This window comes from Ranitomeya variabilis, chromosome 4 (genome assembly GCF_051348905.1).
Source record: "Ranitomeya variabilis isolate aRanVar5 chromosome 4, aRanVar5.hap1, whole genome shotgun sequence".
NCBI classification, from domain to species: domain Eukaryota; kingdom Metazoa; phylum Chordata; class Amphibia; order Anura; family Dendrobatidae; genus Ranitomeya; species Ranitomeya variabilis.
The window spans coordinates 398,338,662-398,362,985 of record NC_135235.1 but is presented as its reverse complement, the minus strand read 5'-3'; the positions used below and the strand labels follow the sequence as shown (position 1 = coordinate 398,362,985).

The following is a 24,324-nucleotide window of genomic DNA, read 5'->3' as shown; positions in this document are numbered from 1 at the left end:
AGCCATTACAAACCAGCAAACAGATATTTGAAGCCGCTGATGCCTCTGGAGTCCCTCGAACCTCAAGGTGTAGGATCCTTCAAAGGCTTGCTTTGGTTCATAAACCTACTATTCGGCCACCCCTAAACAGTGTTCACAAGCAGAAACGGTTGTAGTGGGCCCAGACATACATGAAGACTAATTTTCAAACAGTCTTGTTTACTAATGAGTGTCGAGCAACCCTGGATGGTCCAGATGGATGGAGTAGTGGATGATTGGTGGATGGCCACCATGTCCCAACAAGGCTGCAACGTCAGCAAGGATGTGGAGGAATCATGTTTTGGGACGGAATCATGGGGAAACAGCTGGTAGGGCCCTTTAAAGTTCCTGAAGATGTGAAAATGATCTCTGCAAAGTATATAGAGTTTCTGACTAACAACTTTCTTCCATGGTATAAAAACCAGAAACGTGCCTTGAGGAGCAAAATCATCTTCATGCTGACAATGCACCATCTCATGCTGCAAAGAATACCTCTGAGTCATTGGCTGCTATGGGCATAAAAGGAGATAAACTCATGGTGTGGCCACCATCTTCCCCTGACCTCAACCCTATAGAGAACCTTTGGAGTATCATCAAGCAAAAGATGTATGAGGGTGGGAGGCAGTTCACATCAAAACAGCAGCTCTGGGAGGCTATTCTGACTTCATGCAAAGAAAAACAAGCAGAAACTCTCCAAAAACTCACAAGTTCAATGGATGCAAGAATTGTGAAGGTGATATCAAAGAAAGGTTCCTATGTTAACATGTAACTTGGCCTGTTAGGATGTTTTGGAGTTAAATAGCTTTTTTGTTCAGTGAATGTGACCTCTTAATGCTGCAAATTCCACAAATGAGCATTTTCAGTTCTTTAAAACATATCAAATGTCTAGAAATTCTACTGTGCCTAATAATTTGGAACAGTGCATTTTGAGGTTTTATTCATTTTAGAGCTTATACTGTTATCATTGGGAGGTTTTTTCAATAAAATTCGATGTATACTCTAAAAGGTGATGACTTTAATTAGACTGACTGTCATTTGGACTGACCATTTAGGAAAATCCGAGAAAAATATCATTTGCATAATAATTTGGAACATAGTGTAGTCTCCCATGGAGAGTATTGAAGCATGCAAAAAGTAAAAAAAAATTAAAAAAACTACACCAAAATTGTATAATGAAAAAAAACTTTGGCTCAACATGCAAAAAATAAGCCCTCACCCAGCCCCAAATCACAAAAAATGGCACCATTGATTTAACCAAAGTTTGGATTTTTTTTCACCACTTAAATAAAAAAGAACCTAGACATGTTTGGTATCTATGAACTCGTAATGACCTGGAGAATCATAATGGCAGGTCAGTTTAAGGGTATGTGCGGACTGGTGTGGGGATTTTTCCGCACTGATTTTGATAAATCCGCAGGGCAAAAACACTGCGTTTTTCCTGCGGATTTATCGCGATTTTCCTGCGGATTTACCGCAGTTTTTGTGCGGATTCTACTGCGGTTTTACACCTGCGTTTTTTTTAATATGGAGCAGGTGTCAAACCGCTGCGGATTCCGCACAAAGAATTGACATGCTGCGGAAAATAAACCGCAGCGTTTCAGCGCGTTTTTTTCCGCAGCATGTGCACAACGGTTTTTGTTTTCCATAGGTTAACATGGTACTGTACACCGCATGGAAAACTGCTGCGGATCCGCAGCATCAAAAACGCTGCGGATCCGCAGCAAAAACCGCAACGTGTGCACATGACCTTAGCATTTAGTGAACATGGTAAAAAACAAAAAAAAACTGTTGAATTGCACTTTCACCACACTTGGAATTTTTTTCCAGTTTTCCAGTACACAATATGTTAAAACCAATCGCGTTGTTCAAAAGTACAACTTGTCCCGCAAAAAACAAGCCCTCGGATGGCTTTATTGAGTGAAAAATAAAAAAAGTTATGGCTCTGGGAAGAAGGGGAGCAAAAAACTGAACTGCAAAAGCAGAAAATGGCCTGGGGGTTAAGCGGTTAATTTTCTTTTTTTCACCCAAAAAAGATTTCTTTTTTTTTTTCAATATATATCTATATGTAAAATTGTCCTAGGATACAGGATCTGTGTCTTTAAATTTTTATTTTCAATATTAGTCAACAAGTGGATTTGAACATGCTGTCGGTTTTTTTACATTGATAATACCACGCACCACTCATAGTGTAGAGCATTATCAAGTTTGTCATCATTAATCTGTAAGTCAGCTGGCGCAACCATTGGATCCTCTCGATCACACTGAGAGTAGTCGATGTAGCGACAAAAGGAGTGAACCCCCTTTGTCAAACTCCTTTCATGCAGAGAGTTAATTCAGCCACACAAACACTCAATTCCTTCTGATTCATATTCCTGGGGTGAATAATCATTGCCTTTTAAAATCATCAAATGGAAAATGGCGCATCTATTAGGACTTGAAAAGGCAGTGAGCAGTAGAGAAAAATTGTCTGGCACTCGGTAATGAGAATGACAGAAAATTCCCCAAAATGACACCATTCTAAAAACTGCACCCCTCAAGGTACTCAAAACCACATTCAATAAGTTTACTTTTCTATCAAATTTTTTTTCCTTTAGACCTATTTTTTTAACTTTTGCAAGGGTAACAGAAGAAAATGGACAATGTATTTTGTTGTACAATTTCTCCTGAGTATGCTGATACCCCATATGTGGGGGAAATCTACTGTTTGAGTGCACGGCAGAGCTCGGAAGTGAAGGAGCGCCATTTCACTTTTTGAACCTAAAATATGCTGGCATAATTAGCGGACGCAATGTCATGTTTGGAGAGCCACTGATGTGTCTAAACAGTGGAAACCCCATCAAGTGACACCATTTTGGAAACTAGACCCCTTAGGAACCTTTTCTAGTGTGTATTGAGCACCTTGAACCCACATGTGCTACACAGAAGTTTATAATGTAGAGCCATGGAAATGAAAAAATCACATTTTTCCCAAATAAATCTTTTTTAGCTCGCTCCATATTTTTCATTTTCATAAGGGCAAAAGGAGAAAATTAACTGCAAAATTTGTTGTGAAATTTCTCCTGAGTTCACGGATACCCCATATGTGGTCGAAAACTACTTTTGAGGCACAGTGCAAAGCTCTGTGAAAAAAGCAATACTAAATAAATCCAATTGGATATATCCAACAAGATCCTACCAATATAATGGGAACACAGCTCTAGTAGGAATTAAAACTTAACCTTTAATCTATACAAGGTAAAAAAATATCATTAACAATAACAAATAATGTCACCCCAAAAAAAGAAGAACTATAATGGTATTAAATGATGTAACCTATAAGGTAAAGCATCACTTATGGGTGATACCAAGATAGAGTATAAGTGAGAACAGTAGTAATGAATATACTGTCCCACATTCTCAAGATACCTCTGGTTAATAACACAAGCACATAGGTGCAAAATATGTTAAGTCAGGTAACCCTGTGTGTATGGGTATTGGCAGGTACCAGAAAAAACAATAATAAACGGCCAGGAGGATGATAAGGCAATTGAGGTGAAAATCATATATAACGTAAATATTAAAACAAGAACGATCTCACCAAATGCCGTGGCTCAGGTAGGTGTAGCCCATAATTCGCAGAGTGGAAAAATCCATAAATCAGCGATGTAAGGAGACAATACCCTGTCACTCCCTGAGAGGACTAACCATAAACCTGCGTTCCCGAACTCCCGCCCTTACAAGGGCAGTCCACAGCTACCCCTGAGCAATATCATGCCCTGCACTCTCCCTATTAGAATGTCCCGAATCATCAGGGGACTTGCCTGCCTGGGAGCTAAAGTGCATGAGTGCTATAGTGAAGGACAAAGAAACCTGCCACCCTCCATATTAAACTAAGGAGCTCCTTAGGTATTGTCTCCTTACATCGCTGATTTATGGATTTTTCCACTCTGCGAATTATGGGCTACACCTACCTGAGCCACAGCATTTGGTGAGATCGTTCTTGTTTTAATATTTACGTTATATATGATTTTCACCTCAATTGCCTTATCCCCCTCCTGCCCGTTTATTATTGTTTTTTCTGGTACCTGCCAATACCCATACACACAGGGTTACCTGACTTAACATATTTTGCACCTATGTGCTTGTGTTATTAACCAGAGGTATCTTGAGAATGTGGGACAGTATATTCATTACTACTGTTCTCACTTATACTCTACTAGATGGCAGCCCGATTCTAAAGAATCGGGAGTCTAGAATCCATATATACTTTATTTATTCAAATGTAAGAATAATACAATTAATAAATAATAGTAAGAAAGAACAAAAAATGGCTGCACTCACCAGCTCTTGACAATTCTTGACAGTACGGCACATTTCTGATTGGTCGCTCGCGGCAGGCGGCAACCAATCAGAAAAGTGCCGCGCACCACGAAGGCATATATCTTTGTCCACCCTGAGCGGGTGTAGGACGCTGGTGACGTCACTTATCTCCGGACATTATCTCCGGACAAAGCCACGGAAGTTGGCACAAATTGCCGGAAGTAGTATTCTAGGCAATTATGTATTAGATTTTAATGTTATCAGTGTTTACCTTTGAACGTTTATATTGTATTGTCCTGTCACCAGCCATGTGTACGATTATCGGCCGAAAGCCTCTCTGGAACCAATAATCACCCCATGTAAAGGTATCTTTATAAGTTAAAGATTCAGAATACTATGACTTTTATCATATCCTGAACAGTCAAGTTTTTTATGAACCTTTAAGGTTTTCTGGTTGAAGTAAAAAAAACTCTGAGTGTTTACAGTTTGAAACCATAAAATGTTGAAAAATTATGTCATTCTTGAGTATATCACTCAATGGTGCTCATAAACGTGTCAAATTTGATCTATAATATACTTTAATATACGTTACTTTAATCTTTAATATACTTAAGAACAGGGCCCCAAACATCACACAGGGGGTCTGAAACACCGCACAGTGGTCCAAAATATCGCTGTGCTCTGCCTGGGGCCCCATATGCTGCCTGGGGCCCCTGTGCCCTGCCTGGGGCCCCATATGCTGCCTGGGGCCCCTGTGCTCTGCCTGGGGCCCCATGTTCTGCCTGGGGCCCCTGTGCTCTGCCTGGGGCCACTGTGCTCTGCCTGGGGCCCCATATGCTGCCTGGGGCCCCTGTGCTCTGCCTGGGGCCCCATAGGCTGCCTGGGGCCCCTGTGCTCTACCTGGGACCACTGTGCTCTGCCTGGGGCCCCATATGCTGCCTGGGGCCCCTGTGCTCTGCCTGGGGCCCCTGTGCTCTGCCTGGGGCCCCATGTTCTGCCTGGGGCCACTGTGCTCTGTCTGGGGCCCCATAGGCTGCCTGGGGCCCCTGTACTCTGCCTGGGACCACTGTGCTCTGCCTGGGGCCCCATATGCTGCCTGGGGCCCCTGTGCTCTGCCTGGGGCCACTGTGCTCTGCCTGGGGCCCCATATGCTGCCTGGGGCCCCTGTGCTCTGCCTGGGGCCCCATATGCTGCCTGGGGCCCCTGTGCTCTGCCTGGGGCCCCATGTTCTGCCTGGGGCCCCTGTGCTCTGCCTGGGGCCCCATGTTCTGCCTGGGGCCACTGTGCTCTGCCTGGGGCCCCATAAGCTGCCTGGGGCCCCTGTGCTCTGCCTGGGACCACTGTGCTCTGCCTGGGGCCCCATATGCTGCCTGGGGCCCCTGTGCTCTGCCTGGGGCCACTGTGCTCTGCCTGGGGCCCCATATGCTGCCTGGGGCCACTGTGCTCTGCCTGGGGCCCCATATGCTGCCTGGGTCCCCTGTGCTCTGCCTGGGGCCCCATATGCTGCCTGGGGCCCCTGTGCTCTGCCTGGGGCCCCTGTGCTCTGCCTGGGGCCCCATGTTCTGCCTGGGGCCCCTGTGCTCTGCCTGGGGCCACTGTGCTCTGCCTGGGGCCCCATATGCTGCCTGGGGCCCCTGTGCTCTGCCTGGGGCCCCATATGCTGCCTGGGGCCCCTGTGCTCTGCCTGGGGCCCCTGTGCTCTGCCTGGGGCCCCATATGCTGCCTGGGGCCCCTGTGCTCTGCCTGGGGCCCCTGTGCTCTGCCTGGGGCCCCTGTGCTCTGCCTGGGGCCTCATATGCTGCCTGGGGCCCCTGTGCTCTGCCTGGGGCCACTGTGCTCTGCCTGGGGCCCCATATGCTGCCTGGGGCCACTGTGCTCTGCCTGGGGCCCCATATGCTGCCTGGGGCCCCTGTGCTCTGCCTGGGGCCCCATATGCTGCCTGGGGCCCCTGTGCTCTGCCTGGGGCCCCTGTGCTCTGCCTGGGGCCCCATGTTCTGCCTGGGGCCCCTGTGCTCTGCCTGGGGCCACTGTGCTCTGCCTGGGGCCCCTGTGCTCTGCCTGGGGCCCCATATGCTGCCTGGGGCCCCTGTGCTCTGCCTGGGGCCCCTGTGCTCTGCCTGGGGCCCCATATGCTGCCTGGGGCCCCTGTGCTCTGCCTGGGGCCCCATGTTCTGCCTGGGGCCCCTGTGCTCTGCCTGGGGCCACTGTGCTCTGCCTGGGGCCCCATATGCTGCCTGGGGCCCCTGTGCTCTGCCTGGGGCCCCATATTCTGCCTGGGGCCACTGTGCTCTGCCTGGGGCCCCATAGGCTGCCTGGGGCCCCTGTGCTCTGCCTGGGACCACTGTGCTCTGCCTGGGGCCCCATATGCTGCCTGGGGCCCCTGTGCTCTGCCTGGGGCCACTGTGCTCTGCCTGGGGCCCCATATGCTGCCTGGGGCCCCTGTGCTCTGCCTGGGTGTAGGACACTGGTGACGTCACTTATCTCCGGACATTAGCTCCGGACATTAGCTCCGGACATTAGCTCCGGACAAAGCCAAGGAAGTTGGCACAAATTGCAGGAAGTAGTATTCTAGGCAATTATATATTAGATCTTGGTATCACCCATAAGTGATGCTTTACCTTATAGGTTACATCATTTAATACCATTATAGTTCTTCTTTTTTTGGGGTGACATTATTTGTTATTGTTAATGATATTTTTTTACCTTGTATAGATTAAAGGTTAAATTTTAATTCCTACTAGAGCTGTGTTCCCACAGTGCAAAGCTCAGAAGGGAAGGAACGCCATATTACATTGCAGATTTTGCTGCACTTGTTTGAGGGTGCCATGTTACATTGACAGAGCCCCTGAGGTCCCAGAACAGCAGAACCCCCCATAAGTGACCCCATTTTACCAATTAAACCTCTCAATGAGTTCATCTAGGGGTGCAGTGATTATATAGACACCACAGGTGTGTCACAGACTTTTATACCATTGGGCAGTGAAGAAAAAATAATTAACATTTTTACCATCAAGATTTTGTGTTAGGCCCAAGTTTTACGTTTTCACACTGGGAAATGGGTAAAAATGGCAACAGGGCAACAGAATTTGCCCCACAATTTCTGCTGAATGTAGAAATACCCCATATGTGGCTGTACAGTACTACTTTGCCTTACAGAGAGACCCGGGAGGGAGCTATTTGCCTCCTGGAGCACAGATTTTCCTAGAAGAGTTTGCAGATTCCATATAAAGAGCCCCTAAGTGCTGGAAAAGCAGAATCCCCCCTCTAGTGACCACACTTTGGAAATTATAACCCTTTGGGAATTTATCTACAGATGCAGTGATGATTTTGACTCCATGGGTGTTTTCCAGAAACAGGCAGCAGTGGATGTTGCTGAGAGAAAATTGCAAACTGCCGTTGTAGTGAGCAGTATGCTATAGTGACCAGTATGTTGCAGTCACCAGTACATTATGCCCAGCCTGTGCTTCTGGAGACACGCACCTGTAAATTAGGCGGGCTGGCTCTCATGACTACAGAAATGCCAAACATGTGGGTGCTAAATGTTGTTTAGGCATATTGGGGCTCAGAAGGGAGGGCATTTGGATTTGGGAACGGAGAATTTGCTGAATTTCTTTCGGGGAGCGAGGAGCCATTTAACTTTTCCAGAGCCTTTGTTCTACCAATAACGTGGAAGCCCCTATATCTCCATTAAGAGATGACAGACCTGAGTGGGGACTTGCTTTTTTGTGGATTGAGTTGAAGCTTTTATTGGGAACATTTTACATGACGTTTGGCATCACATTTATACGGTGCTCTACGCTGACCACTTACTTTGGGGTTTCCATCTAAATCTCTGAGTGACGTAATTCAAATGAAACCCCTGAGGGATCCATTCACTATAACGAGGCAGTAGATTTACTCTGGACTCCGTCTGTCCTCTGTTCAGCGGTGTCCTTTTCAGAAGTGCCCAAAACTGGCCGATGGCACTTTTATGCAGTCCTAAAAAGACGGACACCGCCGGATCACAGGTCAGATGTCGTCCACAGTGCTATCTCCCTCATTATAGGGAATCTTCCGCCGGGGGTTCTGTCGGAATCATGTATTTCAGAGATTTACATGGAAACTCCGGTGTAAACGCTCAGTGTAGAATGTAGGACAAATGTGTGCAGAGCCTTACTGTGATCTTTGGGACGCAGAATGAAAAAATCAACAGCATGTGAAGAATTGGTGTTATTTATTTTTTACTCTGTTCCTTGTGCGGTATAAGTGATTAGGCGACTCTATTCTTCGGGTCGGTGCGATTGCAGCAATACCAGATTAATACTGGGTTTCAATGGTTGGCTGCTGTCACACACTAAAAGACACGTTTTATTGTGAAAACTTGTTTTTGCATCACCACATTTTGATAGCTATAATATTTTTATATTTTGGCCGACAGAGTCATGTGAGGTCTCGTTTTTTGCAGGACGAGTTGATGTTTTTATTGGTACCATTTTTGGGCACATGGCATTTTTTGATCGCTTTCTATTCTGATTTTTGGGAGACAGAATGAACAAAAACCTACAATTCAGGAATTGCTTTTTGTTTGTTTTTTTATACCATTCCGTGTGTGGTAAAATTGATAAAGCAGCTTTATTCTTCGGTTACAGCGATACTTCATTTATATAGTTTTTTAATTTTTTGGCGCTTTTACAAAAAAACTATTTAATAGAAAAAATAATTATTTTTGCACTGCTTTATTCTGAGAGCTATAACTTTGTTATTTGTCTGCTGATGGAGCTGTATGGTGGCTTGTTTTTGCGGGACAAGATGACATTTTCAGCGGTATCATTTTTATTCACATCTGTCTTTTTGATCGAATTTTATTGCACTTTTTGTTTGGTGGTATGATGATAAAGCATTGTTTTTTGCCTCGTTTTTTTTACGGTGTTCACTCAAGGGGTTAACTAGTGGGACAGTTTTATATGTCGGGTCATTACGGACGCCGCAATACCAAATATGTGTACTTTTATTGGTTTTTTATTTACATAAATAAAAGTATTTATTGGTAAAATAATAATTTTATTTTTTTTCTTTATTTAGGGATATTTAAAAAAATATTTTTACGCATTCTAATATTTATATATTTTTAACTTTTTAAATTACTATATTACATCAGATTGCTGATCTGACACTCTGGACCGCAGAGAATCAGCTCAGGATCTGACAGGCAGGGAAGGAGGCATGTCAGTTCCTGTTCTCAGCAGGCGCTCACATGCCACCTTAAATGCAGGACCTGGAAGGACCCCGTGGCCATCTTGGAGCCTGAGGTCTCCATGGAGATCATCAGGACAAAGCGATCGCATCGCGTTGTCATGATGGAAGCGCGCAGTGAGCCCCCTCCCTGCGTGATGCTCCTCTATGCCGCTGTCACTGTGTCCACAAAAGTCTGATCTATGAAAATATAAAAATAATTAACCCATTGGTAAACACTATAAATGCAAAAAAATTTAAAAAAGGGCAAAATTACGTTTTTTTTGGGTCGCTGTAATTATGCTTTGAGAATCAATCAAAACGTCATCTATCCCAAATTGTATCAATGAATTGTTGTCCCACCTTGCAAAAAATAAGCTATCACACAGCTACGCTGACCGAAACATGAAAATGGTATGGGTCTTGGAAAATGGTGACATAATAGAAATTTTTTTTTTTTTTTTTTTTTTACCATTAAAAGAATAAGAAAACAAATGTGCTATCACTGTAATCATACCGATGATGAGAATCATGCTGGCAGTTTATTTTTACCACGCAATGAACGCCGCAAAAACAAGTCCCAAAATAATGTCAAAATTGTGTTTTTGTTTCCGTTTCTCCACACTCGGATTTTTTTTTCCTATTTGCAGTACGTTATGTGGTAAAATGAATGGTGTCACTCAAAGGTACAACTCTTCCTGCAAACAATTATGTGGACAGAAACACACAAAAAAGTCATAGTTCTAGGATAAAAAGGAGGAATAAACTTAAACAAAAAATGGAAATTGGCCTTGGCGAGAAGGGGTTAAGTCATTAGTTATATGAACATACCATGGCTCTGTAGAAGCGCCTAGGATTGAAGAAAACATGGTAGCTGCATGTTGCTGTATTAGGACAGGCAGCATCTGCTTTTCGAGTAAAATCTGGCTTAATATGGTCACTTTCCTCATTTAGAGACAAGTCTTCTTCATCCAACTCATTCTCACCATGGAATTCATTGTTTCCAACTGTAAGTAGCTGATCATCGGCTTTCTGAGGATAAGCTCCTGAAAGAAAAAAGACAAAAAAACAAAAAACAAATATCGTGAGCTGATCTTCTTCTGTAGGCTTTATCTCTCCTAAGGTCCATGTTTGGATGGAGTCTCTAGTCACTTCTGCTAGAAGTTTGCTGTTGGTCTATGCTGTCTAGAATGGCATAAAAATGGCTACATATATTTTTCAGAAGTCATATGTTAATTTAGAAGGTGGCGCTCATATCTGACTTAATTTATGAGAAATCCCAGATACATTGGAAATTGTACCAATAGTAAAAATATTGTGCTTCTTGTAATCATTATTAGAATACAACTGGCCACAGCCACACAACAAGGATGGGGCGTCTTGGGAGCAGTGCTCAATATCAATCAGATGCTGAAAAAGCAAATTGAATTTTATGGTGTATGAAAAGAAATAAAAATGTGATATAAATATAATATTGCCCCTTCATAAGTCCTGTGTATGTTTTTTCCTTCAATGTGAGGCACAGTTTTAAGCTCCATGTTAAAAAGTATATAGAGCTGGAGGTAAAGGAATGGCTACATGGGGAGCCTCCACCTTATTTAGCATGGAGAAAAACAGCATTTATACTCTGAAAGGGAATCTGTCACCAGGTTTTTGCTACCTAATCTGAGGGCAGCATGATCATAGGCGGGTTATAATGAGTTCAATCTGGGCTACCAGGCTCGGGGAGGCCCATGGCCAGATTGACCTCATTGTAATGTCTTGTGCGCGCACATATCCCGGTAGGCAGCTTTCGTAGACCTCCATTGCTGACGATTCAGAATAGCAGCGCTGCTCCAGGGGAGCTCCCGTCATCTCTGCTGTGACGTGCCGGAGCAATAACATCATCATCTGGTGTGCACCAGCATGTACGCACTACAAGTACAAGTGGAGCCTCAGGGAATGGAGCAGAGTGCCAGGGGAACGGGAGCAAGGTGGTGTTTTTTTAAATCAATATGTGTATGGGATGTATGCGCTCTGTGAGGGCTTGTACTATATATAGGTTGCTGTGTGGGGGTCATACGGTATATAGGCAGCTATGTGAAGGCCCATACTACTCATACTATATATAGGCAGCTATATGGGGCTTCGTACTGTATATAGCGAGCTATGTGGGGCTTATACTGTAAATAGGCATATATATGGCTGCACATACTGTATATAGGCATCTATATAGCTGCACATACTGTATATAGGCAGCTATATGGGGGCTTATACTGTATATAAACAGCTATGTCGGTGTTCAAACTGTATATAGGGAGCTATGTGGTGTTCATACTGTATATAGGAGGCTATGTGGGGGCTCATACTGTATGTAGAAGGCTATGTGCAGGCTCATGCTGTATATAGGCAGCTATATGGGGGCTCATACTGTATCTATGGTGCTATGTGGGGGCTCATACTGTATATTAGGACTGTGTGTGAGGGTTCATATTGTATGTAGGGGCTGTGTGTGTTGACTCATACCATATGTAGGACCTGTGTGTAGGCTCATACTGTATATATGGGCTGTGTGGTGTTCATATTGTATGTAGGGGGCTACGTGGGTGTATATTGCCTGGACATGTGAGCTGTTATCCTCAGTACAGTATGGCTTATGGTCTCCTTTTCTTGTCCTGATGGAAGGAATTCCCTGATGAACCCCTGAATAACAAAAAGAGGGGGGAAACGTGTAGGATGAAGCTGCCATTAAGATAAGTACACACCTGTTCATGGGGTATAATCTGTTACATGCCGCTATCTCTGTCACTTTCCAAATGCAGATGCGCACCAGATCACCTGTGTGTTACTCACATGACCTATCACTTGATCTATCAAAGGGGATCATGTGACATGTCACGTGATACATCGGGTACCTGGGGGGCGGCCACACCTTCTAAACTTCCCAGGGACCTGGCTACTCTTAATCTGTCCCTGGTAGGGGCAGAGACCCTGATTCCAGTAAAGTCACTTACTGAGCTGCGTGCTGTAGTTTTGATAAAATAACTGTTTTATCAACAGAAGATTATCACTAGAGGACCTGTAAGCGTCCTCCATATTCATGAGCTCTGTATAGCCCCTCTCACTACGAATTGGCAGCTTTCTGTTTACACTGTACATAGGGAAGAAAGCTGACAATCATTGGTGTAAGTGTGGGGGGTGGGTTATACACAGCTAAGCATTTGGAGAACTGCTAGATCTGGAGCAGATAAAACAGTGATTTTATCGAAATGTCAGAAGGCAATCATGGTCTCTGCCCCTACATTATGCTGCACTCAGATGGGGTAGTAAAAACCTGATGACATATTCCCTTTAACGGGTTATTCTCCAAAATATACAAGTTGTCCTCTATTTATAGGATGGAAGATAACTGGCTGATTGCTGGGGGACCGACCATTGGGACCCTCAGTGATCCCGAGATTGGAGCTCTGGCTCCCTGAGAGCCAGGCTTTGGAGCACCATCCTGAATACACAACCTCTGCTCCATTGCTTGTTAATTGGGCTGCCAGAGAAAGTAGATTACCCTGTTTGTGTTTCTCATTATGCAAATTGTCTCTTCAGAGAGGAAGAGAACTAGAACTCTAGTGCCACCTATTGGAAGTAGCAATCCTACAAGTCAATGTCAACCCTTTAACGAGCCTTGTCACATGATAATAGCCAAACCAGAATCTCAATTTGCAGACACTGTGTTTCAGAGTACTGCCCCTTGTCAGTGCAAAGTGGAGATCTGGTTTGGCTGTGTGAGAGGAGTCCCACTGATATCCAAGAAGTATCGTTTCTACTTGCGGAGATTGACATGCTAAGCATGTTGAGATGAGGAGACTTAAAGCCGCAATGCTCCTCTGGGCTCCTCTGTGTTTCTCAGGCACTTCTCTAGACAATGAATGGAGAGAGGTTGAGCATGAGCATTTCCACTCCATTCATGAGGGGACACAAAGCCTCATTCTCAGTGTTCCAGAACCCTGATCTTGGGATCACTGATCAGCTGTAGCCTTCAATATTCTGTCAGAGTGGACACCCTATAACTCACCAGATTCTTGCGCTAAGGTGGTCCCCACCACAAGGAGCAGTAAAAGCTTCCACATGTCTTCGTATCTTCTCAACAGTCTGATGATCTGCAGGTTTGTTCTGATGTTTTAGGTCTTCTCTTTTATAACTGGAATTGAGGAACTTGAAAGCCAATATACATTACTCCATGAGGCTGATAAGGAAAAATGCAAAATGGTGTAAAAATCTGATAAAATGAGACAGAAATGATTGCTTAAGTTTAATTCTCTAAACAGCTATGTGTCACGATAATATAAATATGCCATATTTTGAGGACACACCTAGAAGGTTCCATGGCTTTTCAGACACACGTTGTGGGCTTTCTAACCCCCCTCTTCACACTGCCTAGAAAGCTCTTCTTTTCACTGCTCCCTCCTCCCTCCCCCTGCATGCAGCTGTAATGTGAAACCAGTGTGCTGTGAGCAGGCCTACTCAGCTTTATGTGAAGAGCATGGACGGGGGGGGGGGGGGGGGGGGTTGGGGGGGCATTCCCTTTGTTCTCTTAAACTGGAGGGCGTTAAACTAGAAGAAGAGGGGACGGGAAGAAAAACATTAGACTCGAACAAAGAAGAACCAGGAAAACATACTCAAGAAGGGAGGTAAGGACATTTCTAAAACAATCCACAGCGAGGAGATTGGAACAAAACAAAATCCTCTAAACTGCATGCTCGCAAACGCCGGAAGCCTGACAAACAAGATGGAAGAACTAGAAGCAGAAATATCTACAGGTAACTTTGACATAGTGGGAATAACCAAGACATGGTTAGATGAAAGCTATGACTGGGCAGTTAACTTACAGGGTTACAGTCTGTTTAGAAAGGATCGTAAAAATCGGAGAGGAGGAGGGGTTTGTCTCTATGTAAAGTCTTGTCTAAAGTCCACTTTAAGGGAGGATATTAACGAAGGGAATGAGGATGTCGAGTCCATATGGGTCGAAATTCATGGAGGGGAAAATGGTAACAAAATTCTCATTGGGGTCTGTTACAAACCCCCAAATATAACAGAAATCATGGAAAGTCTACTTCTAAAGCAGATAGATGAAGCTGCAACCCATAATGAGGTCCTGGTTATGGGGGACTTTAACTACCCGGATATTAACTGGGAAACAGAAACCTGTGAAACCCATAAAGGCAACAGGTTTCTGCTAATAACCAAGAAAAATTATCTTTCCAAATTGGTGCAGAATCCAACCAGAGGAGCAGCACTTTGAGACCTAATACTATCTAATAGACCTGACAGAATAACAAATCTGCAGTTGGTCGGGCATCTAGGAAATAGCGACCACAATATTGTACAGTTTCACCTGTCTTTCACTAGGGGGACTTGTCAGGGAGTCACAAAAACACTGAACTTTAGGAAGGCAAAGTTTGACCAGCTTAGAGATGCCCTTAATCTGGTAGACTGGGACAATATCCTCAGGAATAAGAATACAGATAATAAATGGAAAATGTTTAAGAACATCCTAAATAGGCACTGTAAGAGGTTTATACCTTGTGGGAATAAAAGGACTAGAAATAGGAAAAACCCAATGTGGCTAAACAAAGAAGTAAGACAGGCAATTAACAGTAAAAAGAAAGCATTTGCACTACTAAAGCAGGATGGCACCATTGAAGCTCTAAAAAACTATAGGGAGAAAAATACTTTATCTAAAAAACTAATTAAAGCTGCCAAAAAGGAAACAGAGAAGCACATTGCTAAGGAGAGTAAAACTAATCCCAAATTGTTCTTCAACTATATCAATAGTAAAAGAATAAAAACTGAAAATGTAGGCCCCTTAAAAAATAGTGAGGAAAGAATGGTTGTAGATGACGAGAAAAAAGCTAACATATTAAACACCTTCTTCTCCACGGTATTCACGGTGGAAAATGAAATGCTAGGTGAAATCCCAAGAAACAATGAAAACCCTATATTAAGGGTCACCAATCTAACCCAAGAAGAGGTGCGAAACCGGCTAAATAAGATTAAAATAGATAAATCTCCGGGTCCGGATGGCATACACCCACGAGTACTAAGAGAACTAAGTAATGTAATAGATAAACCATTATTTCTTATTTTTAGGGACTCTATAGCGACGGGGTCTGTTCCGCAGGACTGGCGCATAGCAAATGTGGTGCCAATATTCAAAAAGGGCTCTAAAAGTGAACCTGGAAATTATAGGCCAGTAAGTCTAACCTCTACTGTTGGTAAAATATTTGAAGGGTTTCTGAAGGATGTTATTCTGGATTATTTCAATGAGAATAACTGTTTAACTCCATATCAGCATGGGTTTATGAGAAATCGCTCCTGTCAAACCAATCTAATCAGTTTTTATGAAGAGGTAAGCTATAGGCTGGACCACGGTGAGTCATTGGACATGGTATATCTCGATTTTTCCAAAGCGTTTGATACCGTGCTGCACAAGAGGTTGGTACACAAAATGAGAATGCTTGGTCTGGGGGAAAATGTGTGTAAATGGGTTAGTAACTGGCTTAGTGATAGAAAGCAGAGGGTGGTTATAAATGGTATAGTCTCTAACTGGGTCGCTGTGACCAGTGGGGTACCGCAGGGGTCAGTATTGGGACCTGTTCTCTTCAACATATTCATTAATGATCTGGTAGAAGGTTTACACAGTAAAATAATGATATTTGCAGATGATACAAAACTATGTAAAGCAGTTAATACAAGAGAAGATAGTATTCTGCTACAGATGGATCTGGATAAGTTGGAAACTTGGGCTGAAAGGTGGCAGATGAGGTTTAACAATGATAAATGTCAGGTTATACACATGGGAAGAAGGAATCAATATCACCATTACACACTGAACGGGAAACCACTGGGTAAATCTGACAGGGAGAAGGACTTGGGGATCCTAGTTAATGATAAACTTACCTGGAGCAGCCAGTGCCAGGCAGCAGCTGCCAAGGCAAACAGGATCATGGGGTGCATTAAAAGAGGTCTGGATACACATGATGAGAGCATTATACTGCCTCTGTACAAATCCCTAGTTAGACCGCACATGGAGTACTGTGTCCAGTTTTGGGCACCGGTGCTCAGGAAGGATATAATGGAACTAGAGAGAGTACAAAGGAGGGCAACAAAATTAATAAAGGGGATGGGAGAACTACAATACCCAGATTGATTAGCGAAATTAGGATTATTTAGTCTAGAAAAAAGACGACTGAGGGGCGATCTAATAACCATATATAAGTATATAAGGGGACAATACAAATATCTCGCTGAGGATCTGTTTATACCAAGGAAGGTGACGGGCACAAGGGGGCATTCTGTCTGGAGGAGAGAAGGTTTTTCCACTAACATAGAAGAGGATTCTTTACTGTTAGGGCAGTGAGAATCTGGAATTGCTTGCCTGAGGAGGTGGTGATGGCGAACTCAGTCGAGGGGTTCAAGAGAGGCCTGGATGTCTTCCTGGAGAAGAACAATATTGTATCATACAATTATTAGGTTCTGTAGAAGGACGTAGATCTGGGGATTTATTATGATGGAATATAGGCTGAACTGGATGGACAAATGTCTTTTTTCGGCCTTACTAACTATGTTACTATGTTACTATGGTATATAATCGCGCAGCTTAGGTCTGGAAGCAGGACAAATACATTTTTGGCCTCTGCATCGTCCAGGGCATCACCCAGTGCGTTTTCAAATTTCCCGTACCATTGGCATCTGAGAAACAAATTACTGCTTACCTGCGTTGCATAGCCAGGTCATGTTTCGTCTTAATAGAATGCTAATCTCAAAACAAGATCAATAGTAATTCCGTCGTCGCTATACGAGGTTGCATCCTGGAGCTACGGCGGATATAAATGTTCTGTAACTCTGAGTCCCTCTGAGAAAGAATGCGTGCATTCCATAACTCAGCCCACTCAGTGATGTCACGACCAGTGGGTATAAGTGAGTGGGAGCTCATTTTTCAGCAGCTTTTGTCCAAGGAACTAGCTGAGAGACACTCTGTGATGCATTGGGACATATTCTTCTGAGTCACCCACCAGGGCCGTGGAGTACCCGGTACCGAGTCCGGTGTTCACAGGGGAATGTCACGGTGGCGACCCGGTCCATGGCCCTGGGCGCCCATGTAAAAGGGAAATTGAATAAAGATTATGTTTGTGACGCCACCCCTGATATTCACTATAAAAAAGAGGAATGGTGTGCACTCTGGTCGAAAGCTGAGGAGGTGCTGGTAGATCAGACCGTGTGGTCAAGTCAATAGTAGAAGAGAAAATACCGCACACTCAAAATTTGATATGATGCAAAAAGGTAAATGCCAGATTTATTAACACAAAAAAAAAAAAAGGTCAACAATTGCCACTGTATTGGTTTGTAGTAAGGAAACCCGACGTTTCGACCCTCCCGGGTCTTATTCATGGGGTTACTTCACTCTTTTGTTATTCATACATAGGAGTGGCAGTGTTGGTAGGCAAGACAAAGGTCCTTTAAAGTCTAACCTTGTGAGACTAATAATCACTCCTATACAATAGGCCAGGGAGTCCTGTAAGGGGTAAGCTGCAGCAAGGTAGGGAGATCTTAAAATGGGTCCGTGAGCAGCTCCTCTGTCATGTATAGAGGGGTCCTGTGTAGGGTGAATAGCAGCCTGTAGGGCTGACCTGCTCTGTGAAGCGTCCGTGGAATAGCGGCGCATCCCGCGCCCAGCTGTGTAGTCCTGGAGAATGGCTTCTCTCTGTCCCCCATAAAGGTTAAGACTAGTGATGAGCAAATATACTCGTTACTCGAGATTTCCCGAGCATGCTTGGGTGACGTCCGAGTATTTTTTAGTGCTCGGAGAATTAGTTTTCATTGCCGCAGCTGAATGATTTACATCCCAGCATAAGTACATGTGGGGATTCCCTAGCAACCAGGCAACCCCCACATGTACTTATACTGGCTAACAGATGTAAATCATTCAGCTGCGGCGATGAAAACGAAATCTCCGAGCACTAAAAAATACTCGGAGGTCACCCGAGCGTGCTCGGGAAATCTCGAGTAACGAGTATATTCGCTCATCACTAGTTAGGACACAAACCCATATGACAGGTGACTCGAGCCTTTTTACAGGGTCTCTATCACAACCCGGGCTCTGTGTGTCACTGTGTCTCCTGGGTGTTAGGGCGAACACATGATATATAATCCGGCTGTCCTGACGGTTTTTGCTATGTGTCTTAGAGTCCCACAAAAGCCTCAGTCTTCCGGCTACCGGTGTCTGCGCTTTGCCAGGGAGACAGTCTGTTCGCTGCTGTCCTCCCCTGGTGTCCTCGCCTGTGCTTCTCTCTCCTCACTGCTCGCTACAAGCTGTTCTGCTTTCAGTGTTATCTCTGTCCAGGAGCAGCAGCACTTTCTCGTGGCTGCACATCCCCTCTGCTTCCTTCCCTCTGTCTCTCTGACAGGAACTAACTAACTTTCCCTCCAAACCACAATATATATAGGGGAGTCACATAGGAATAAAATCAAAAGCTCCCCCTTGTGGCCTGGAGTATGAACATGTTGCATGTTTGTGTTTACCTGGTGAAAGTTATCCTTCCTTGCCTCTAAGCGTGACATCACTCTCCCCGTGAGGAAAGCAATGCCACTGTGACGACCAGGACCCTGGGGCGCCACACTCCCCTCCCCCCAGCCGCATGGACAGCCATGATATGAGAGAACTGTAACTCTATTTTTTTCCTTTAATCCCTATTTATTTTGTAATTGTCTTTATATACATAATTGTCTCATTTTATAATATCTTTTTACACTTTTGTAAACACTGCCTACCTTTTGGAGTAAAATATATAAAATTGCTAGTTTCAGTTCTCTCTATTCTGTAGCGTATTTTCACGTCCTCTGAAGTAAATTACGCTACTAATTGGGTTGGCTCCTGACCCATTATTAATTAAGGAACAGGAGCTGGTGACAGCGGAAGTGTCCTGCGCTGGTGGGTAAAGCTGGGAGTGACAGAACAGGGTTTTTATAGTGTATTGCCCGGCTGCGGCTGCGAATAATTATATCCCCCTCACTGCAGTGTGTGCCCCACAGCCAATATATAGCAGGCAGCCTTTCTGGCAACTAATTATCCTAGGTGCATTTCCCTGACTGACCTGAGGGTAAGGGGGCACCAGAGAGCTGGGAGTTCCAGACCAGAACTGGGAAGTGGGATATAAATAAATCCCCTTCAGAAAAGAACCGGAGGCAGCCAAACAACCCCGGTTCATGACATATTGGTTGTAGAGTGGTGGGATAATAGAGCATTAGTGATCTTTTTGAGCAATCACTCCTCTCTTTAAAACCTTGCACAGTTCTTGCGAGGACTTAAAGTTTAGGAGAACGAGCTCAGTGTTTACTAGTCCTGAAACGATACCGTGTGTACTTCGATTACCCCCTCCCTTTCTCTTTTCTTTTTCTATCCTATCTTTTATTTGGCAGACTGGTATAAGCAGCATAACAAGGACACTCTTATTGCCCCTTGCGGGTTGAGACGGATTGATGCCATGGGCAAAAATAAAAGCCAACTGGTCACGGCTCTGGTGCAACTGGAAATCGCTCAGAGCCCAGCGGGTGCAGAAGCCAGCCCAAGTGAAAATGGTGCTGCAGCAAAGGTCCAACCGCTGAATGCTGGCCTTAATTTCAACCGGGGCGGTTAGGACGCCCACCTGCATGTGGCCTTGGAACAACTCCCCGCCGATGACCATGATGGACGTCTGAGGCTGATCCAGCAATACCAGCAGAAGACCCAAGCTGAGCGAGAGGCCCAGAGAAACCATGAACTGCGGCTGGCCGAACTTAGAGCCGTAACATCTACCAAGCGGAGCAGTGAGTCCAGCATCGCTTTGTCCCCTAAACCACAGCCATAGCACTTTCCTGTGATGGAAAAGGAACGTGGACTTGGACACTTTTCTGAGGGCCTTTGAGAAGGCCTGCAGACAGTATCGGCTGCCTGATGACGAATGTGCCCAATATCTAACCCCAGGGCTCAAAGGCAAAGCCCTGGAGATGTTTGCTGCTCTCCCTCAAGAGCAAGATGGTGACTATGAGGCCATCAAGTAGGTCCGATAAAGAAGTACCAACTAACTCCTGAGGTTTACCGTAAAAAGTTCCGGAACCTGCAACGTGGCCCACAGTTATAGTGATGTGGTGCATGGACTCAGGACCCACTTTGACCAGTGGATCCAAGGACTGTCAGTGACCACCTTTGCACAGCTGTGAGACCTGATGATCAAAGACCAGTTCCTACATCTTTGCTCAGCTGAGGTGTGAGAGCTTGTGATGGACAGAGAGCCCAAAGACGTGGATAAAGCAGCACAGATTGCCGACGCCTATGAGGCCAACCATAGATCGGAAGTGCGGAAGCCAGTCACCGCCAGCTGGAGAGGGGGTAAGCTTGCAATGAGCGCCAGTACCCCTGCCAGACGACTCACCGGAGGCCCTGCCCCTTTGCCAACAGCACCAGATCTGCCGCCGACCTTCGCAAGTGTTTTGCCTGCAATAGGACGGGTCATATCAGCGTCAACTGTCCAGAGAAGCAGAAGAACCCCCCAGCCAAGGCCCCACGGCCTAATGCAGCAGTTCTTTTCATGGGTGGGGCGGTTGGGAGGGTCTATGACAACATGCAGCACGTCACCGTGGAGGGCCAGGTCGCTACAGGCCTCAAGGACACTGAACTGAACGAACCCTCATCCGACCCGAACTAATGGCCCCTGAAGAGATTATTCTGGGGAAAACCCTGGCTGTCACCAGGATTGAGGGCATCCGTTGTCCCTTGCCGATGGCCCGGGTGTTTATAGTTTGGGGTGCCAGAAGTGGGGTGAAGAAAGTGGGGTTGACCGAAAACTTGCCCACCGACATTTTATTGGGGACTGATTTGGGGAAGATGGTTCCATATTATGTCCCTGACCCCCCTCCCCAATCTAATGCTGATGATAATGATGGGAAATTGCATGTGTTACCCAACAATGCTTTACTGTTTAATGATTTACCTGATAACCATTTTTCTGAAAATGCCAAGGGTAATTCTGATGATGCTGAAGATGAAAATGTGCATGTTTTACCTGCTAACTAGTGTTGAGCATTCCGATACCGCAAGTATCGGGTATCAGCCGATATTTGCGGTATCGGAATTCCGATACCAAGTTCCGATACTTTCAGTATATCGGATACCGGAATCGGAAGTTCCCATAATTTAAAGAGCCAGAATTCAGCCAATGAGGAATCATTAGAAGTGTGGGCACATCCTGTTCTGCATGGTAGGCATGTAACTACTGGCATGGCTGTGATTGGCTGCTGAAATGATGTCATGATGCAGTATAAAAGTCGCCGCCGCCGCCATTTTGGGTTCACTCTGCTGTGAATTCAGTTAGGGACAGGACGCTGTGTTCTGACTGAGGGCCAGTTTTGAGATAGCGATTTGCTTCATTGTGCTTTACCCAGGCTAATATAGCAACCGTTGTGTGAGAACCTTTTTTGTGCCTTACAGTGCTGTTCACGGTTGTCTGCAAGGTGTCTGTGTGAGTGCAGCTCACTCTGTAACCTGGTCTGCAGCCACCGCTGGTTGTAGTCAGCTCAGGGTGCGTCACTGCCTCATACCGTTCCATTGTCCGTTTTTCAAATAGTGCAGCCTGCTGCACATTTTTTCAAATGTATCCTATTAGTCGCTTTCCATCCTTATCCTGCTAGATTGTGGAAAAACACTACATAGGATTACATAGAGGAGCTTTTCTTGGCCTTGCAGCACCGATCACGGCTGTCTGCACGGTCTCTGTGTGAGTGCAGCTCACTCTGTAGTCTGTTCTGCGGAAAAAAACAAAAAGTTTATAAAGTTCACCAAACACTCCACATTACAGTTGTGGAGGCCACATTAGCTCATATTAAAGTCTAGTCCACACTTGATAAAATTAGTGTTTCTTATACCTGTTAGCACTTAGCAGCTGTCCAGGAATAAGCACACTAAGCCCTTAGTACTTTTCTGCCTATCTTTATCAGTCTACCAAGATGAAGAAGACAGGGAGTAAGGCATGTGGGCGTGGGCGTGGAGGTGGAGCAGGGAGAGGACGTGGGGATTCTGTGCCTGCTGCGGGCACCGGTGACTCATCATCCCCCAGTTTTATCAGGGAACAGTCCTTCATGCGCAGCTTTGTTGGAGCTCGCCGTACCCCGCTGCTGCGGTACGAACAAATTGAAGCCGTTGTCGGATGGATGACAGCTACTTCAATTAGTGCCACATCCTCTCAGGCAAAGAGCTCTGAAGAGCACCCATCTGTCTCTTCACCACCTGCCAAATTGCCCAGGCAGTCAGAGAGCCCTGGACAGGAGCCATCTCTTCTTCTGTTCTCTGAATCTCTTGGCTTGGAAAGAGGGGGCTAGCCAAGCAGCATTGGAGAAATGGAAAAAGAGGCAGTATGCAGTGACGCCCAACAGCTTTGTCTCTCTGAATCTGAAGAGAAGGGTGGGCCAGTGCCTCTGGTCAGCACACCTCAGTACGCATCTGGTGATGAGACTCAGGTGCCACTTTCAGGTGCGTACTGTGCTGCCGAGACTACCCAGTAGAAGCAGTTGGCGGAAGAGGGTAGTGTAGATGATGAGTTCCTTGACCCATCATGGCGTGAGGTACAGGAAGGTGGTGGGAGCAGCTCTGAGGAAGAGATTCCCCGAACGGCCCAAAGAGGGAGAGGGAGGGGGAAGACTGCGTTGCCTGTAGCCTCCACTTCGGCACCCGTTAGGAGCATGCCTCTTCCAAAAGCCAAAACGGGTGCTCCCAAGACTTGCAGTGCCTGGTCCTTTTTTGACGCAGTTGCAGATGACATTTGCTTACTCAAATGCAAGGTGTGTCATCAGAAAGTCAAAAGAGGGAAAAGTGTCAGCAACCTCAATACCACAAATATGTGGAAACATGTGAGGAGTCAGACCAAGCACGCGGTGGAGTTACAAAAACACACTGAAGACCTAGGCCAACCTCCAGGGGCACCTACCACCTCTTCAGCTCGTGTTGTAGCCTCTTCCTCCAGCTCACACACAGCTGGTTCGGCTTCCTCACAGGATTGCCATGGAAGAACCTCTGGCACTGTTGTCCAGAGACCCAGTGTAATTCCACCCACAGCACCACGTTCCTAGTCATCCTCACACTCCCAGCCCAGTCTACAGCCATTGGTAGCACAGGCATGGGAGAAAAGGCGGCCATTCTCGGCAAACCACCCCTGAGCACAGGTTCTGAATGCTGGCATTGCAAAACTACTGTCCCTTGAAATGCTGTCATTCAGGCTGGTGGAGACTGACACCTTCTGTAACTTGATGGCATTGGCAGTCCCACAATACAAAGTGCCCAGCCGCTTTTATTTCAGCAGGCAAGCCGTCCCTGCCCTGCAAAAGCATGTGGAGGGAAACATAAAACACGTGCTACTGAACGCCATCAGTAGCAAGGTCCACCTCACCACAGATGCGTGGACCAGTCACCATGGACAAGGATGACACCTTTCCCTCACTGCCCATTGGGTAAATGTTGTGGAGCTGGGTACAGATCGTGCGAGTGGCGCTGTACGTGTTCTGCCAACTCCAAGGATTGCAGGAATCCAGTCTGTACACATTGACTCCTCCTCATACTCAAGTTCCTCAGAATCAGCGCTGCAGGAGCCGTCACAGTCCACCTCCACATGGACCCGTGAACGCTTACTTGTTATGACCGATATGAGCACAGCTGTGGCCAAACATCAACAGGCCATATTTAAATTAATTTCTTTGGGGAATCAAAGCCACACAGCGCAGGAGCTCTGGAATGCC

General features: G+C 45.5%; 1 protein-coding gene across 1 annotated transcript in view; it reads right to left on the bottom strand.

Annotated features, from left to right (window-relative positions):
- LOC143768959 (bone marrow proteoglycan-like) overlaps positions 1 to 13,680 on the bottom strand; it is a 97,495-nt gene extending 83,815 nt beyond the window's left edge. Inside the window, exons 1-2 of the mRNA XM_077257564.1 lie at positions 13,577 to 13,680; positions 10,360 to 10,574 (exon numbers count right to left, since the gene is read on the bottom strand). Of these exons, the coding sequence (XP_077113679.1) occupies positions 10,360 to 10,574; positions 13,577 to 13,631 (270 nt within the window). The 5' untranslated portion in view covers positions 13,632 to 13,680. The remainder of the gene's footprint in view (positions 1 to 10,359; positions 10,575 to 13,576) is intronic.
- Between the last annotated feature and the right edge of the window lie 10,644 nt (positions 13,681 to 24,324).